General features: G+C 36.3%; 1 protein-coding gene across 1 annotated transcript; it reads right to left on the bottom strand.

Annotated features, from left to right (window-relative positions):
- On the bottom strand, window positions 1-11,581 carry LOC148854218 (NAP1-related protein 2-like). The gene is made up of 10 exons (XM_088982673.1): window positions 11,000-11,581; window positions 10,123-10,245; window positions 9,939-9,989; window positions 9,686-9,757; window positions 9,376-9,489; window positions 9,212-9,273; window positions 7,453-7,513; window positions 7,135-7,191; window positions 6,947-6,991; window positions 1-493 (listed from the first exon to the last, which is right to left on the bottom strand). Exons 1-10 carry the CDS (start codon window positions 11,126-11,128, stop codon window positions 407-409), a joined length of 801 nt encoding a protein of 266 aa, XP_088838799.1. The 5' UTR covers window positions 11,129-11,581; the 3' UTR covers window positions 1-406.
- Between the last annotated feature and the right edge of the window lie 6,684 nt (window positions 11,582-18,265).

Here is an 18,265-nt window from a genome sequence, read left to right as displayed (position 1 = left end):
TAAGGACAAAAACCCAATAATATGACCCACATATAACGAAACAATGTATTCACGAAGGCACATGCTTTCGATAAAGGTGCTCTCTACAAGAAAACTAATAGAACCCAATATTATATATCCTCATAACTTAAAAACTCCCTGCATTTAGCAAGAAAACCCGCATATCCCAATGAAACAGGGGAGGTGAAGGCCAAGAGAACCCCCCCAAAAAAAAAACAAAACAAAGGTAAACCATGGTAGCAGTCAGCTAGCAACAAAAAAGATCATAGCTACCACCACAGACATTACAAGAGTTGTCAGCTCCCTATCACCTGGCCTTTCTGCAGGCATCAGAGACTTTGCTTCCACGAGGTATGACTAAAGCATGATGGTCATAATGTAAACCCTGTTAAACCCTGAGAGAGAATTAACTGTCATCCTCCTCATCACCGTCTTCGTCATCATCATCTTGTTCGTCATCATCTTCCTCCTCAAAGCCATCAATGTCCTTACCCTGACAATAAGACCCAAAAAATAAAGAGAAAAATCAAGCAAGGTAAATCCATAGCAACAATCACTTAATTCATCCTATCTCACAACAAGCTAATTGGATATAAACAACCATACTATCTGACGCATGGTCCATATATGAGCCAGATTCAATAACCAGTTTAGGAAGCGGGATCTGCTCCTCACAAATGGGCGCCTCACAGGCACATCCACCGTGCATTGGGAACATCTCCCGTGAATAATAACTAATAAGTGCGGGAGATGTTCCCAATACATGTGATGAGGCACCTCAGGTGTGAGGAGCACATCCGGTCTCCCAGTTTAGAGGCAAGACGCAGAAAATACTGCAATTGAACCTAATGATTTATCGGACCCAAGTCAGGCTTGCACATTTAAAATTTGAGGTACGTAGTAATTGAGCATGACTTCAAGGCTATGTTTGGTTTGAAGGAGAAGGAAGGGAAAGGTAGGGAAACCTAATACAAGGTTTGTAAAGATTTCTCTGCCTTCCCCTTCCGTTCCCTACTTTTTTTCCTTCAAACCAAACACAGCCTAAGCAGGAAATAAATCAATTATAGAATAACAAATCCTCCTGGATTTGACAAGAAAGAGCAGCAGCAACAAAACCAGAGACGAGTTATCAAAGAGTGGAGACCTATTCATCCTGTTCAAAAGGAGGATTACACCAATATCCTTCCCTTTTTCACACATGCTTTTTCTTATTTTGGTTTTAGTAATTTTAATGGGGCTCTGCAGATTGAATATTGTTTAGATAAGATCTACATAGTATCAAGTCAGTTCTTATCCGTGTCATGTACTACATCTTCAACTACCAAATGAGTGAACACCAACAAAAACCAGAGAGACATCCATGCTTGTTGAGACTCGAGAGGAGTGAAAGGGGAGAAAAGATAACATTCGTTATCTTCAAAAGTGGATTACAGCATGATTGATTTCCTATTTTTTTTACAAGTCTTATTCATTGATTTGCTTTTTTTGACAAGTCATATACATAGATTTCCTTTTCTATACTCATTTTCCTTTTCTTATATTCTGTTTTTATTTCAGAACCAACAAAGCTTTCCTTTAATTACTCATCTGCTTCATGAAACTTGAGGTTAAGAGTAATGCCTTCACAAAAAAACAAGAGTACACCATTAAGTTTGCATAGATTACATCTAATGTGTATTCATTCATTGATACATCTAATGCATATTCATTCATTGATCATGCCAGATCAGGTTGTACTGAATTGGATTTTTTATTGACAATCCTAATTCCAGGATGCAGTAGTAGTCCAGTTCAAGAATACCAAACATATGATTGATAACAAAAAAATTTTGTTAAAGAAAAATAAAAGTACAATCCAGTATAAAAGATATCACCAAAACCCAACTCCTTCCCCCCTTGTTTTTCTCCCATAAAACTGCCTTTCAATTCAATCCATCCAACCTTACTAGGAACTAGCTACGACAACAGTATCTCTACCTTCTGTCATACCTTTGAACCACCCTGAGGCCACTCCTTCCACCATCACCCTCTTACTTTACTAACTTTAAACCAGGTCCTCAAGTTCTTACCCTACCTTTCTACACAGATATTGCATCCGGTAACTCCGTCTAACACCCTATTTTCTTCCTTTCTGTCATCGTAGAGTCCAACTCTATTGTAGTATTGTCTAATTGGGTACAGGCATAAATGAATTGACAGATAGACCAAACATAAACAGAAGAAATGAGTAAAAAAAGGGGGAAATTCCAGATCAGTACCCTGTACTTTGGCTCGAGTGACAATTTGGTCCCCAAACCTTAAAATGCGACAATTCAGTACCCAAACTTTCAAAATGTGACAATCAGCCATTAAGTGACATTTCAAAAGTCAAAAATGCCCTAATAATGCAATCTAAGTCTCTTTATTAAGCATATAAACATTGACAATAAAACGAACAGTCCCAAATTCTAGATTCTTCTAAATGGTCACCAACTTTGTTGAATAGAAGAGACTAAGATTTGGGACTGTATAATTTTTTGTCAATGTTTGGATGGTTCATAAAGAGAATTAGATGCCATTTGAAGGGCATTTTCGACTTTTCACATGTCACTTAATGGCTGGTTAACGGTAGGTACTGGATTGTCACATTTAGAAAGTTTGGGTACTAGATTGTCACATCTTCAAAGTTTGGGTACTGGATTGTCACAATTTCAAAGTACAGGGTACTGATCGGGAATTTTCCCTAAAAAAAGGAAGATGCATTGTAAAAAAAATTAAAGACAACCAAAATCCTAAACAAAATGAAGATATGATCTTTGATTGGGAAAACAGATTTCAGCATTTTAAGTTATACTCTGATATTTGATCCCCATAAGCTCACCAAGTAAAACATTTATATCCAATTACTCAAGGTGTTGATACAAAACCTCACTTGCACCATTTCATTCACTCATGGGAACATACTCTAGAAATTACCACAATTTTCTTCAATGAAGCAAAATGACAGTATGCAACGAGGTTAAGTAACCTTGCTAGAAATTTTCCTCTTAGAAACAAGTGCCAGTTATGATTAGAGAGAAGGCCCAACAGATCAATAAATTGGTTAATAGGCTTGCTACTCATACTACATCCAACCAATTTAAAGAGATTAGTAGATTGACTGAGAAATGGTCACAGTTAATTTTTAAATATGGATCAACAGAAGTGTTCATTTTCCTTGTTGAAACAAAGGCCTACTTTCATGTAGCTTAGCTTCTTTATAAAATGTAATCAGAAATTAATAGAGATGTTTCTAGATTTTAGCAAGCTAAGGCCCACAAACAAACTTTAGGTTTTATGTCATAAGAAGGTCCAAACTAGAAAATAAGTAAAATAATGTAATTGCATGCATCATCCAAAAAGTAAACAGAGAAAAATGAAACATTAGGTAAATCTCCTTAAAATGTTCAAGTTCAACAAGCAAGAAATTACAATTGGTTTTTGCCATAAGAAGTATGAAACCTAGATACCATCTCAATGCTAGTATATTATGTTGGTATGTCAATTTTTAGTGTATGCATCTTTACATTTCCAACACCCTGTCTGGCTATTCTCTGTCATTTTCTGGTAACACAACAGAAGAAACTTCATGGGCAGAAAGAACTCCCTTCCACGGAGAAACCACGGAGGTACTGAACTTTGGAGGAGAAAATTTCTGCCCTTGTCATTCTACGGGAAAAATAAATTTAGTGGGTTTACCATTAAACTGAGTTCAAGTGAACAAAGCTTTATTCCAAGCATATGGAGTGAAAGTACAATGTATCAACAGGTGATTCACAGATTCCTCCACCCTGTTTCATATAACACAATACAACGAAACTCTCTCCAAACCTCTGTTTAACAGTTTGTCCCTAGTAAGGATCTCATTTAAGTAGGGAGACCAAACAAAAAAGCTACCTCTGAGAGAATGTATTTGCACCAAAGTCTGCCCATAGCAAGCTCCTAGACTTCTTACCGAGTCAACTTGTTATGAAAAGATTTGACGGTAAACTGCCTTAGACTTCTCTTCTAACCACCGTCTTCTGTCCTCTCAGTTAAGGTCAAATTGCATACTGTATGTAGAGTGTCTGAGGCAAGTTTAAGAAAGTCTCTACTTCCCAGTTTCAAAGTACTTCTGAGAACAGGGTTCCATACACAATTCCCTTTAGTCAGTAACCTCCTTCAGTTGATAATCTCCACACCAGTAATGCTATCAAAACTTGACCCTAGGTCCACTTCCCCCTTCAAACTTAATTTCACATTTAAATTGCTAAAATAGCTGTGGCTTTTTGCAATACCTTTCCAGGCCAAGCAGCCGTAAGACTGATATGATTCACCTGGCTCCCACCCCATGTTTCTTGAGCTGTACTTCGCTTGAACTGTTCTCTTCCACAAGATATTCCCTTACTGCCCTAATCTTCAACTCCATTTGCCTAATAAGGCAATGTTCAGTTCTTTTAGCCTTTCCAATTATCCACCTCCTTTGTGTTTGCAGGTTGCACCCTTTCCCCAATTTACCCAGTGGGTTTTTTATCTTCCTTCCAACCATTCCATAAGAACTCACTCATCTTTAGGCCAATTGAGGATGCCATCCCTGCTGGAATTGGTACAAGGACAGTAAGCAGGGAGAGATGAAAGTACACTCTTGATTAGAGTAAGTTCACCCTCTTTGACAGATATTTTTCTTTCCAACCTGCCAGTCTCTTCTCCATCCTCTCCACTATAGGTTCCCAAATGGAATTAGAGTAATCGGACAGACTAATTACCGAAGCGTACTGAAACAATTAGAAATCATAATGACCTGATTAAAACAGCTGATTTCAGATGGTTTATAATTGGATCAAATATGGATCTACCCAACCCAATCCTATACACTTATATTTGCATAAAACTAATATGCATCTGTTGGTAAAGGTAGTTTGAATGTTGTCTGCTTATTAAAGTTCAAGTCTCATAAACTTACAGTAACTTATAAAAGCTTCCCTAGACTTTAGGTGTGTGAAACGTAGTATCCTATGCTATTTTTTGTGACACGTAACCACCCTGTATTTATATACAATGATTTAGACCATTTAACTCATGACTCAAAATCTATTAACTAATTTTTGAAAACCAAATGGTTTCAAGTAATCTCAGCCATCAAAATGGCCTCCTGAGATCAAGCAGATCATACTATCCATTCAAATGCTACACCATAGTTTAACCACCAACTGTTTTGTCGCTCCCCCTTTTTCACATCTGTTACCACAATTTTCATTTCTACCTTCTACCACAAAAAAAAATAGTAAACATAATGTTAATAAAAAAATATAAACTTAAATTTTAAAATAAGTGTTTTAAAAAACCTATTATCTAAAATTAGAATACATAAACATAACATGTAAAGCATATCCAAATTAAATTTAAAAAGAAAATCAAAACATATAAAACATTTTCAAGCATGTAAAATCCACAATCTCTTTTTTTCCTCAATTGCATTACTTCAAGTAGCTAATGTGATGTAAAACATATTAAATTCCTGATTCTACGAGCCGCCTTTGTGCCATGCCCCTCAAGGCAAGCCCAAACAAGTCCATGTTAGGGGTCTTAAATTCATAGTTCTCACACAAAAAATAATGATTTTATAATTTTAATTGCTATTTAAAAAGATATTTTAGTAGGATGAATTGGCGAGATGCCTAAGACATGGGCGAGGCGCCTACCCTAAAATGTACCTCGCCTGTGCGCCTTTTAAATCACTGCCCTAATATTCTTTTATACCATTGCTATCACCACCACAACCCCCCCTCCCCCTCCTCTCTTGGTTTTTGCTTCAGAAAGCATAAAAATGACCTGTGAGCAATTTGGCAAATTCTTTTTCAATATTAAAACTGTTAGGAAGTTCCACCACTTTTGTAAGTGGATGTAAAATAGTACATGGAGCTAAAGTCGCGTCCCCCAAAGTATGGGAAGACTTTGTAATCTACCTAAATGTTATCAAGTCATTTTATTTATAATGTGCAACATGAAAGACATCCCTAGTTTCTTTTAAAAACGGTACAACATTTTAACCATCTTTAAAAGTAAACAATGGTATTTAATATCTAAACCCAATCTAAGTCAAAACTAAATCAGATGGATAAGATACACGTTAAATTCAAATTGTGAATCAAATATGGACTGGAATATAACATGAATTATTTGTAGCCTTACATACACTGTGATAGGGAAAACATTATTAGTAACGAGTTCGGGGTTACTGGTGAAATAGGCCAAAAAAGTATAATTACCATTCATCTCATCCCATTATCTGTTTCTATAAAAGCAAAAAAACATACACCATTTTTGGTTACTTGAACCATTGATTTAAGTGACCTGGATATATCAATGTGACCTCTTCCTTTACATTGGTTTGATAATGCATAACAATGGAGAGATTGAGGAGGTTGACCATGGATTTAAGCAAGATGGTCAAATAGAAATATGCACCTAGTCTTATATGATAGGAGAATACCACCCAGGCTGGGAAAATTTTCATAAAATGTTACAAGGCCAACAGTGTGAGTGTTGGGCATTTAATTAATAACATGACTAAAAACTGAGTGTGGTACAAATATGAATATTGAGATGGATGGGAGGAAGGAAGTAGAAAAGATGGTAGGATCAGAAATGAACTCATTCTAAGGAACCTAGAAGTAGCCCCAACAGGGGATAAAAGAAGGGGAGGTGGACTATGTTTCAGCACGTGCAGAGAAGACCATCTACAACTCCACTATGCCCACAGTTTAACAATAGATATGGCACTGAATATAACAGAATAGAAGAACAGGATTCATGTAGCCAATCCGATATAGTTGGGACAAGGCTTAAATAATGATGATAATAGAGAAATGGTGTTTTTGCTTGATACCAATATATCACATAGAACGTCTGAATAATGAATAGATGTCAAATATCTACCCCCGCTTACCTCTTCATCATCCTCATCTCCATCAAAGTCCTCTTCATCAGCCTCCTACACCAAAAGATGCATCAATCAACTCAAAGAAAAGGAACAAGAACTGAAGAAGAAAATGAATAAATTCATGTAGTAACAATTTCCATGGAGATTGGAGAAGTCCATCCTTAAAAGCAAATTGAGTAGGGGAAGAAAGTTACATTGTTGAAATATTTAAGAGGGTTAGGCCATAAATCCTCCTTGATTATCTCTGCCACCTGCAATTTCAAATCAAGAGCTAAATAACACAACATTTCAATGATAAAAAGAAGATTGATAAAAGCTCAGAATCTCGTGTCAGCTTCAACTTCACATTAACATTTGATCCACCAATGCCAAAGAAAAATATCCTCCATACATATTGAAGTTATAATTAAATATAACACTCATGACACTGAATACCTTCTATCAGATCAATGGAAATGTCAAATAAAGAAAGGCGGAAGTACTGCAATCGAAGATGGAAACAAAGAAATTACCTCATCATGAATCCCTTCTGTAATATCTTTCTGTTGTGTTTCACTGAACCAGTTAAAGAAGCTGCACTCAAAAGGGTCAACTTGGGAGTGAAGGACAAAGCATATGCATCATATATCATATGCATTCAAGTATGAGAATCCATAACAACACTGAACCGAATGGTAGCATGGTGCATCCATGTATAAGTTGAGCCAACAAATATACTTATCTACAGTTGCATAATAACATAATAACATGGAGCATGGTGCATCCATGCTCCGAGAACCCCCCCATTTGCTAATGTTGTTCATTCATTCATTGCAATAAAATATCTTCTTAAAAAGCAACGAAAGCTATAAAATCATTATTTTTTATGTGAGAAATAAGAATTTCAGACCCTAACATAGGCTCGTTAGAGCTTGCCTTGAGGGGCGTAGTACAAAGGCGACTCATAGAATCAAGAATGCAATATGTTTTACATCACATTAGCTACTTGAAGCAATGCAATTAAGGAAAAAATGAGATTGTGGGTTTTACATGCTTGAAAATGCTTTATATGTTATTCATCAAAAAGAAATGATTTATATGTTTGCTTTTAAATTTTCATTTGAATACCCTTTACATGTTATGTTTATGTATTTTAATTTTGGATAACAGGTTTTTTTAAAACATTTATTTTAAAATTTAAGTTTATATTTTTTATTAACATTATGTTTAATATTTTTTTTATTTTTTGCATTTTTTTTATTTTTTGGCTTTTTTATGAATTTTCTGACTTTTTTTATTTTTTAGCTTTTTTGTATTTTTGCACCTTGCTTCTTGCGTCTTAGGTGCAAATTGGCCTTTGCACTTTTTTTGCGTCTTGCGTCTTAGGTGCAAATTGGCCTTTGCCCCATGCTGTTTATTTTCTGTAATAACATTTGAATAAATTTTCTAGCACCTTGGTGAGGCTTCCATTTCAGGCTCTGAGAAATAAGGATGATATAGTCCTCCGAGATTTCACCACTATTCAAGGCTTTGTTAACTTATATTTGTTGAAGAGTCCATCTATTCAGTTCTTGCCTAGTTATGTTTTTGCATTGGAAGTGTCCAACTGGACCAGCACTTGATGACAACTTGACAAGTTAGTCAAACCTTATTATAGCCTCCCAATAGTAAAATTGTATAGTATACTCTTTAAATCTACTTCTGAATTACACGCATTTTATTTACTTTATGGGGAAAAGGCTTCTAAGATTTACCTGTATGTCATGGTAATGCCATAATTACACACCTATGTGTGCACCTCAGCCCAGCCGTTAGACTCAAAAATAAAAATAGCAAAAAACTCAAAATTTTAAAAAGGTGCATGCCTGGGCTGAGGCGCAAGGCACATCAGGTGCATGCCTAGGCACACCAGGCGTGCACCTTTTGAAAGGGATGCACCTAGGACCTGTGTGCCTAGACACGCCTTTTAAGACACTGAATAGCCCCCAACAAAGACAGACTACACTGCTTGCCGAAATAAAGCAAGAAGGATTATTATCCTGCATATACAATAAATTACAATCTTATACTCATATAATGTAAGGCATCAATTGATAAGGGAGGGACCTTTCTAATTTTATATTTATATTTATAACATAAAAGTAGAATATAAAGTTAGTTTTGTACAGGTGCAAAGCAATGAGGCTACCCACCCAGGATAGTTTTGAAGACACTTTATTTATACAAAAAAACTGAAGACACCCTTTATATACATTGGAATTGAAGCAAAAGAGAAAGAGTCAAGAAACCAACCTTTCTTCAGCAAGTGGACGCTTGTTTCCTTTTTTCTCATGATTAACACCATTTGCAATGTCCTTCACGTTTTCAAATGGAAAAAAAAAAAAAGAGTAAAACTATCAAACTTGAGACATAAAAGTAAAAGGTTCCTAAAAGTATTAGGAAGGAATCATCCTTACCATGCCCTCCTTCCATTTGATCGTTGTACCAGTTATCTTAGTCGTTCCTTCGTCAAAGAAGGTAAAAGTCTTTGTGAGCTTTGTATCTTCAAAATAAGGATTGGGGTTGAAATTCTGAGCATTACAAAGAACAGATTTAATTAGTATGCAATAAAATCACCGATCAATAGTCATAAATCATGTTTCCATCCTACTAACAACATCCCAAAAGTTACGATGGAGAAAATATTAGAAGGTAAAACAATGTAAAAGATGATCATTTAGTAAATGATCAAACACATGGCAAATGCAGGATGAGAAAGAAACTCACAAAGGTAATAGAGTATCCCGATTTTACATCCTTGAAGTCCTCCACATCCAGAGAATTTAGGAACTTGAAAATCTACAGACAGCAAATATGAAGTGGCAACACAAAGTTAAGCATGCTTCAAAAATATTCTAGCTATATGTGACATTGCAGAACACAAATAAATACTAGCATTCAATAATGGCATTCAATATTTGGAAAGAAATTCTTGCCACTTTGACAAACCAATCTGTGTGCATAAGGAGAACAGACAAACCTTCTGGTCTTCCTCACTCAAAAGATCACCAAGTGCAGGATGACTCAAAAACTGCACAGAAACCTTCACAAATCAATTGGGTGAAAGAATATTCTGATGCCACTAATCATACAAAATAATGGCCAGTATAACATGCGGGTAATAAAATAGAAACCAAAAGTCTGCAGAAAGATGGATAACTAACAGCAGTTAACCAGAAGTCGGGAATAGTTTTGATGATATCATTCCTCTTATTGTAGACGGGCCTCCGTATCTCGTTGTATTTCTGTTCAACTTCTAAAACTTTGTCACTTGCCTCTTCATTAACCTAACCACCAACAAGTAGATGATTTAATCATCTAAATATTAGAATATCTTGTGGAATAATGATACAGCCCCATTGCCAGCGGAAAAGTAATATCTTAAGTATTGTATATAAAATCTGGACAGAAGGATAATAAAATCTAATGGAACTTTCAATTCTATATTGATTAAATAATAAAGGAAAAGCCTTGATTCTCCTACTAAATCCATAATAACGGCGCTAATTTGAATACCAGTCTCTTCGTTCAAAATTAAATGGCTCGCGAAAAAGAAATTAAAAGTAGAAATTCACCTAGAGAATAATATGGCAGTGCTAGAAGTCAAATATACAAAAGTTTGAGGTACGAAGACACCCACCAAACAAACTGGTAATTGGTAAAGTAGTTTTTCATTTACATTAGCACACACGCACTGAGTTTCGAAATGCAATCGAAGAAAACAATAGTCGTGGAATATAAGCATCAATCCGAAGCCGTTAGTTTAATAATGATAAGAGGAGTTGCAGACTTGAAGTAGAAAATAGCAACAACAAAAACAAACAAAAACGACAGCAAAGCACTCTTGAAACCGGTCTAAACATCGACGCTAAAAGGACATAAGCGCAATGTTCCCTTGGAATTACAGAACCTATCGAATAGCCTCTGGTATAAGCAACCAAAAACAGATGTCGAAGCTCAAACTCCAACCATACAGAAATGTTACACGGAGAAAAAAGAAGATACCAGGAGAAAATAAGATAAAACACTGAAGAAGTTCACCTTCTCGAGCTCGTCTTGAATCTCCTGCAACTTCTCGATAGAAAGAACTAGCTCTCCATCAATGTGATCGGAATCTTCTTCCTCTCCTCTCTCTGCAACCTTGGATTTCTTCCCTTTGTCCGCACCCATCTCCACGACCTACAAAATATACTAGATTCTGGTGATCTCCTAAACCCTAATATCTATCCTCGGAGAAAGACGGAAAGCAAACGAATGTCGGAGAGAAAGAGAGAGGAAAGAGCAGAAAGGGTTTACGAAGCCACACCCCTGAGAGAAGACCCGGCGAAGGAATTAAAACGCGAAGGACCGACTTTTTTTGGTATTTAAACAATATCCTTGATTCTCTATCATGGGTGGGCCCTCGGAGTGGGGCCAAATGGATGATCGAGCGCTTGAGATCTTCATTTGCCACTTGAAAAAAAGGTTGAGAGAGAGATATTTAAGAAACCCTAACGCTAGGAGGAAAGAGAGAGAGAGAGTTACATTTATGGCCTCATACCATTGTCACCATGTATTGTAGGCTTTATACTGTCACGGTGTCCTGTTACTGTTAGAGAAGGTATGAAATAAGGATCCCCTCCCAACAAAATACGTTCCAACGGTACTTGAAATACGGATGCTCTCCCATGGGCCCAGCCCATTATGGGATATTAACCCATATTATAGCTCATTCTTCTTCAGCCAACTGTTTTTTTTTCAAAAAAAATAAAAATAAAGAAAAATAAAAACTAGGGTTAGATTTTCTTTTGCGTGCGGCGTGTTGAAGAGAGAGAGGAAAAGAGAGAAATCGAAATAATGTGCAGATTTTTCAGTGCGCAGAATTCATCAAATGGCCGGAACTTTTCGATCCACCGTCCGATCGAGCAGAAATTTGAACATTAAGTGGATAACTCATTTTTCTTCATTCTGAACGGTCGGATCTTTGATCGGAGCTCTGAATCGCTGGTTATTTGAGGTCGAACAAAAGCAACTCGTAGTTGTTCAGGAAAAGAAAACATTTCGCGGCAGTCTTCATCAATTATTCTGATCAAGGGTCATTTGTGGTTCGATTTGGCTGAAATTTGGTGGGATTGTTCGAAACTCACAGACCTACGATCAGAACGGTGGAGATCTGATTTGGAGTAGTGAAGGTCTCCATGTTGTGGCCTGAACAGTAGTCGTGTTTGTGAGTTTTTCTTACTGTTATTTTCACCGCTTTTGGTATTCTCGTTTGTATGTTTGAGAATCTGTATTTGCTCTAAGTTTGTGAGCATATTGTGGTGTTTGAGTTGCTGTAATTGTTACTTCAAGTTATTAGTGGAGATTTTTGATTGGGTCTCCTTGGCCCCGTGGTTTTTAACCTTCACATTGGAGGGGTTTTCCACGTTAAATATCGTGTGTGTCTCTCTTTGCTTGGCTTATGATTGTTTTTGTTGATATCTTGTTTGGAATTGTGATAACTGAATATCTACTAGTTTTTATTTTTGGGAGAGAAATAGTTTGTGGATAAACTTAATTTCTTCCCAACAAATCATGTGTAGAGTCCCATACATGATGTACGGACAGATCATATTTGAACATATTGGGAAGGGTTTTACTGGGTCTTGTGGTAGGTCCCGATATGCGGACACGGATCATGTAGGAAGCGTGTTGGGGCAATTTATGTTGGGAGTAGATCCCACTGTACACCAGCGCTTGTGGAGGAAGAGATTTTTTCTCCGATGGATTGTATATCTCACCGCACTGGGAACGAGTTCAAATCAGCCCCCACAACGTCCCACAGCACTTATCCACCGTGTATTGAAAGTATTTTCTGATGATGACATCACCATTTTCTCACATTATCATCACAAGATGTATACTATGCCCTGTTATGTTGTGGGGTAATCTTGTGAAGGACTGTTTTGGTCTTAGAGGGAACATTTCCCTAAATAATAACACATAATTATTAGAGATGTTCCTGAAATACGGTGTGATGTGCTTATGAGGTCTGTGTGAAGAGCACTGTGTGAGTAGTAGATCTGGAGTATCAAGTGAATTAAGATCTGCTTCTCACAGACCGTGCCTCCCACCGATCTCACAGCCACATCCCACCTTGTGATGTGCGGCCAGAACATGCTGTAAGATCCGTGTGAGGCGCACTGTGAGAAGCAGATCTGGGCTCTATCTAAATATGGGTGTTACTGTGTTATGTAACATGTGATGCCAAAATAGTCCCTCTACACGGAAAATCCTGATTAAATCAGTTTCTCCCTTTTTATGCTAAACATTTTCTTCCCCTACATTTCCATGTATATCTGTACAAAACCTCTTTTAATTTTATTAGTCCTTTGAATGCAACTTGTGGTTGAGTGGCACTATCATTCTTCACCTCCTCTTTCTGTTTTCTTCAATCTAGATTGTTTTAATGGTTTTGTCGCCTTGAATTATTTTTTAGTTTTTGCACTGCATCAAGCTCGGGCCCACTCGGGCCCTGGGCCAAGACCCATCAAATTTGAAGAGATTCTCAACCCAGGCCCATATGGCCATATCCAAGTTGCTGACTGTATTTGGGCTGCCATTACATGAAACCTGGGCCTACAGGCACTGCGTTTCCTTTAATCATTGAACCAATTCTCCTCTTTCCCAAACAGATCTTACATGTTCCAATGATAGGGGCAAACAAATCATAGGACCCATAGAGATGGAAATTAAGGACTGATGATATCGATTGAACTGAAAGATTTATCGCCTTGCCTTTTAATGGATAACATAATTAAATAAATAAAATATTAAAGGGCATAATAATCAATTCTATTTCAGCTTCAGCCATTGAGGAATTTGCAACTTCTTGGATAACTTATTCACTGAAGACAAAGCAATAAATCATTCAGCTCAGCCACAACACCTTTTATCAAACGGCTTATTCTAGATTTGGGAATCAGGAAAGCTTCAATTTTCCACTCCACTCTGGTTTATTTCCAGTTCTGAAAATGGCAGAAAGTTGAAGTTAATCTTGTTTGTCAAACACGTCCCCAAAGAGCTCCTTTTTTTCTTATTGAAAGCACCATTCAATGATGAGAGAAAACACGAAAACAGATACAGTGACCAAAGCAGAAAAAAACAACAACATCAAACAAACAACGGAACGAAGAAAACTAACACAGTTACAGTCTATGAAAAAAAAAATCTATAGTCTTCCCCCACAACCCTCAGAATCCAAGCTATAAAAATCGTCAAAAAGAACTCAATCCCTAGAGCTTGTCTGGCAATGCAAAGTTCCAAGTTTATGACGCAACTTGGGTTGGTTCCATTGGGCTTGACCCAACCATTATCCAACTCTGAGATTAAGTCCCGTCCTGAATGGCACTCAACTCAATGTGAAGCCCAAGCCCAATTGATTAACAAGGCTGGTGGGGATTTTGAGGCTTACAATGAAGAAAGAATAAATGGATGATAAAACCCTATTAATAGATGATTTTTGATATAATAGAAGGGTAGTTTAATATGTATATTTCACCAAAAAGAACTATTTACTGTGTTATATTTAAGCCAGGATCAGTTTCGCGCCCTCAATTAAGGCTCAGTTCGGGAAGAGTTCAAAATGCAAATACAATTATTCAAATATGTATACAAGGTTCTGTACGGAACATTTGTATTTGCACTCTTTTCAAACTATGCCAAAACGCCAACCCAACCTAAGTCAGTCCAAGCTTTTGAGTGCAGGACCTAACCATATCCCAAAATACTAGCCCAACTCATTCAAAAGCTAAGGTCGGGTAGTAAGAGCAATAATTGTACGCTTATACCCCTATAATATAAGAACATCCATCCAATAGGGACATTCTTAAACTTGGATCAGTCAACTGTGAAACAGTAGAAAATAGAAATATTCAAATTCGTGTTCTTATTGTTTCATGTCTCTGCCTTTCATCTTTTTGGGAATATTTCTGTATTTATATATTTTTATTTCTGAAAAGATATTCCCAATGCATAACTGCAAGTGGCTGTGAGAAATCCAAGTTTCTAAATATTATAGTCATGACCAAATACATATCAGTAATGGTCTAGGTTCTTTTCGGGTAAAGAAGTAACGGTTCAAGTTTGATGATCAAGCATGCTGGACCATCTGCTTTCTCTCACAATTTGAGTATTCTCCTCTTCATTTTTCTACTATTCTACTTTGCAAATTATACAAGTATTTGGGATGTAAGAATAATGAATGATACATGCTGATTTCCTCATTCATTCTCCACAAGAGCAGGGGGTGAACATGGGAAGAAAATAAGTTGAGTGGTAGCCTTCATTGCCCAATTTTAATTATTAAATATTATTAGGGATGTAGCATATAGGAGTTTATTCACTGTTTTGGTGATGTGGTGCCTAATGGCATCTAGTGGCACCTAAGTGTCAATAAGGATGAATAGATATCTATGGTTTCAAACACATATCATGAAGTGTTTATAAGCAAGTTGAGCATCAGCCTAAAAAATTCAAGCCTTAATAAATGCAATATGAGTCTAAAATCTGATTGGATGTGGAGACAAATTTTAAGATTTGAATTTAATATTGGTCAATTTTAATCTATCTAAGACCCATAAATTCTATAGATTTGGATTTAAGATTTAGGGGGCATTCTACAACATGAATGCTTTTGTTTTCATTTGTTTTTGAAATCATCACATCAGAAAATAAAAAAAAAAACAAAACAAAACAAAACAAAACAAAACATTGGTATTTAAAACAAAAACAAAATTTTTAGTATAGAAATTAGATGATCTATGGAACATGAAGTTATATTCAAATGAAAATATGTTTTTTAAACCAGATTCAAAACATGTTTGTGGTTTCAGTTTTGAAAACATAAAACAAACACACAACCAAGAACATATTTTTTCTGTTTTTGTTTTGAGAAATAATCTGTTTTCAAAACCAGAAGGTTTTAAATTATTTTTGGAACCAGCAACAAGAAAAAGCAATTCATGTTGTAGAATATCCCTAATCGGAATAAATTCAGCTGTAAGTAAAATCGATCCAAATATAACCCAATTACAACCCCATTTGAATATACCAATTTTTTTAATCAGATTAGGGCTGCAAGTTGAGTTGCCCTACTTGAAGTATTTTAATTTTTAAATACGTTGAGTTGGGATTAGGATTAAAGGTCTATTGAAAATTTAATAAATTCCCAATCCAATTCTTCATAAATTGCATCGTTAATGTAGGTATATACATGCATGAGTTCAATGATCCATTTACAACCCAAAGCTTTGTATTTTGACATGACTCATTAAATCTGATCCATAATTCACCAAAGCTATGCTCGAAAGTATAGGAACCAAGTTGGTAAGGGCAAGTTGTATAAATAGATGGTGGCTCAGTTGCTAAAGTTTCTGGTTTATTATAACAGAGACTTAGGATCAAATTCTGCTATTATAAAGTTAGAGAGATTATGGGTTTGGGGAATGGGCTAACCCCTGTTTGTATGTAGCCCCATGAACCAAAAAATGAAGAATAAATTATTCTTAAAAAAGATAATCATAAACTATTGTTAAACCATGTGAGTTTCCACTACTTGGTCAATTATTTAAAACCTATTCAATTTTTATTAACCTGTTTGGATATAAAAATATTTTCATAACGCCGCAAGTTGTAGTTTTCTTTGTGGATGACCCAATTGTTGAAATGGTCATTAACACTCTCAGAAGTCAGAACCATGGCCTACTGTCCATGCCTCGATAGCATGCGTAATAGGCCCCACGTGCATCCTGTTCTATACGGTTTAAGTATGTAAAAAACTCCTACAATCTTTTATATATATATAAAAGATTGTAGGAGTTTTTTAACTTTTATATTTTTAATGTGTCAATTTAATATTATATTTTAAATTATAAAAATTAAATTCAAATACATATATGATTAATATTTAAAAATATATATAATACATGCTCTTGTACTAGTTATTTAATTATAAATATCACCAACCATTCAATTGTGACCTGAACCTTTTGTTTCTGGGATTGTAAGCATTATTCCCCGTCTGCTACAACCAAAAATCAATATGGCCACTCCGGAATACCACAGTCTATGTATTTTCTCAGTGCACAGATGTAGAAACACTTGTGGGTAGCATATTAGAGAGCCTAGATACGACCACCACCACTACCATCATCACCATCAGTCAACCCTTTTCTCTTTATCTTTTTTTTTTGTTATTTTTTTAATTCCACATTATGAAATTAAACCATCAACCATTGCCCGGATAAAACAATTCAGCAGTTGAACCATTTGGGCCAGCACTTTTATGATTTTTTTTTTTTCAAAAAAACAGTACAAAGTAAAAGAGAACCGATGACCTGACCAATTTCTAAGCCACATGGCTCAACCATCTAACTAGGGATATGCAAATTGGGTGGGTCAGGCCGGGTTTTAGCTCAACCCAAGCCAACCTTAAGAATTGGGCTAAAGCCTGATTTTGAGGCCAAGCCCAAACTATTCAACTCGAGCCCCCAGCCCACGTTAAAATTTAGTGCACTCGGTTTGGTCAATTAGTCTATATTAAAAATTGATATACATGTGTGCATATGTATGCATGCATGCATATATTTATAATTTATTAAAAAATATTTGTATATGCATGTATGCATGCAAATATGTGTCTATGTATGAACATATACATGCATATAATTGGATCGGCTTGGGTTGGGATAAAGTTGGGTCAGGTTCGGACTCTACAAGGGATAGGCTTGAGCCCAGGCCGAAAATTTTAAAAGCCCAAACTTTTGGGCCCAATCCCAACATGAGGAAAAAAAGTTTAAGCCCAGCCCATGTAAAATTGTGGGTTGGATCAGTCTGAGCTCAGGTTTGGCCCGCCCAAGTTGCACCCCTATGTACAGGTGATCAACGGTTTTAAAAACCTAGATAAGTATTATAACCCAACGTGGCCCAAATTTGAGATGGGTTGATGCAGTTCCAAGCTGACCCATCTCAGGTAGCAATCACACCCACCCATCAATAAATGTGGCGAGGGAACAACATCTTTTCTTTTCTTTTCTTTTCTTTTTTTATGCCAAAAGGTAATTCTTCATTGAAAATGATAAGGTTACCAGAAAAGGACACAAAGAACAAACAATCCAAAACAAAAACCTATAAAATCGATAGAATCAAACCAATTCCAACTAGACACCACTACAAAGATAGAAACAAGCCTCTACAATTCGTGTCAAGCAAGGCCTCTGCAATCGCCAACAAACGAAGGCCATAATCCTTCAACAGAGACCACAAAGCCACTGAAGACTCCCAAAACAA

The sequence above is a fragment of the Nelumbo lutea genome, chromosome 4 (assembly GCF_056320005.1).
Source record: "Nelumbo lutea isolate HS-2025 chromosome 4, American lotus-T2T, whole genome shotgun sequence".
Lineage (NCBI taxonomy): Eukaryota > Viridiplantae > Streptophyta > Magnoliopsida > Proteales > Nelumbonaceae > Nelumbo > Nelumbo lutea.
The sequence above is the reverse complement of the archived record's forward strand: the minus strand, read 5'-3'. Positions and strand labels throughout refer to the sequence as shown.

What these genes read in the sequence shown, in the direction of transcription:
- LOC148854218 (XM_088982673.1), bottom strand. Translation starts at nt 11,128, where the DNA reads ATGGGTGCGGACAAAGGGAAGAAATCCAAGGTTGCAGAGAGAGGAGAG. An exon ending in TGAGTGAGGAAGACCAGAAG is followed by an intron (nt 9,758 to 9,938) that starts GTTTGTCTGTTC and finishes TGCTGTCTGTAG; the next exon opens with ATTTTCAAGTTCCTAAATTC. An exon ending in CGTCCACTTGCTGAAGAAAG is followed by an intron (nt 7,514 to 9,211) that starts GTTGGTTTCTTG and finishes TTTTGAGTGCAG; the next exon opens with CTTCTTTAACTGGTTCAGTG.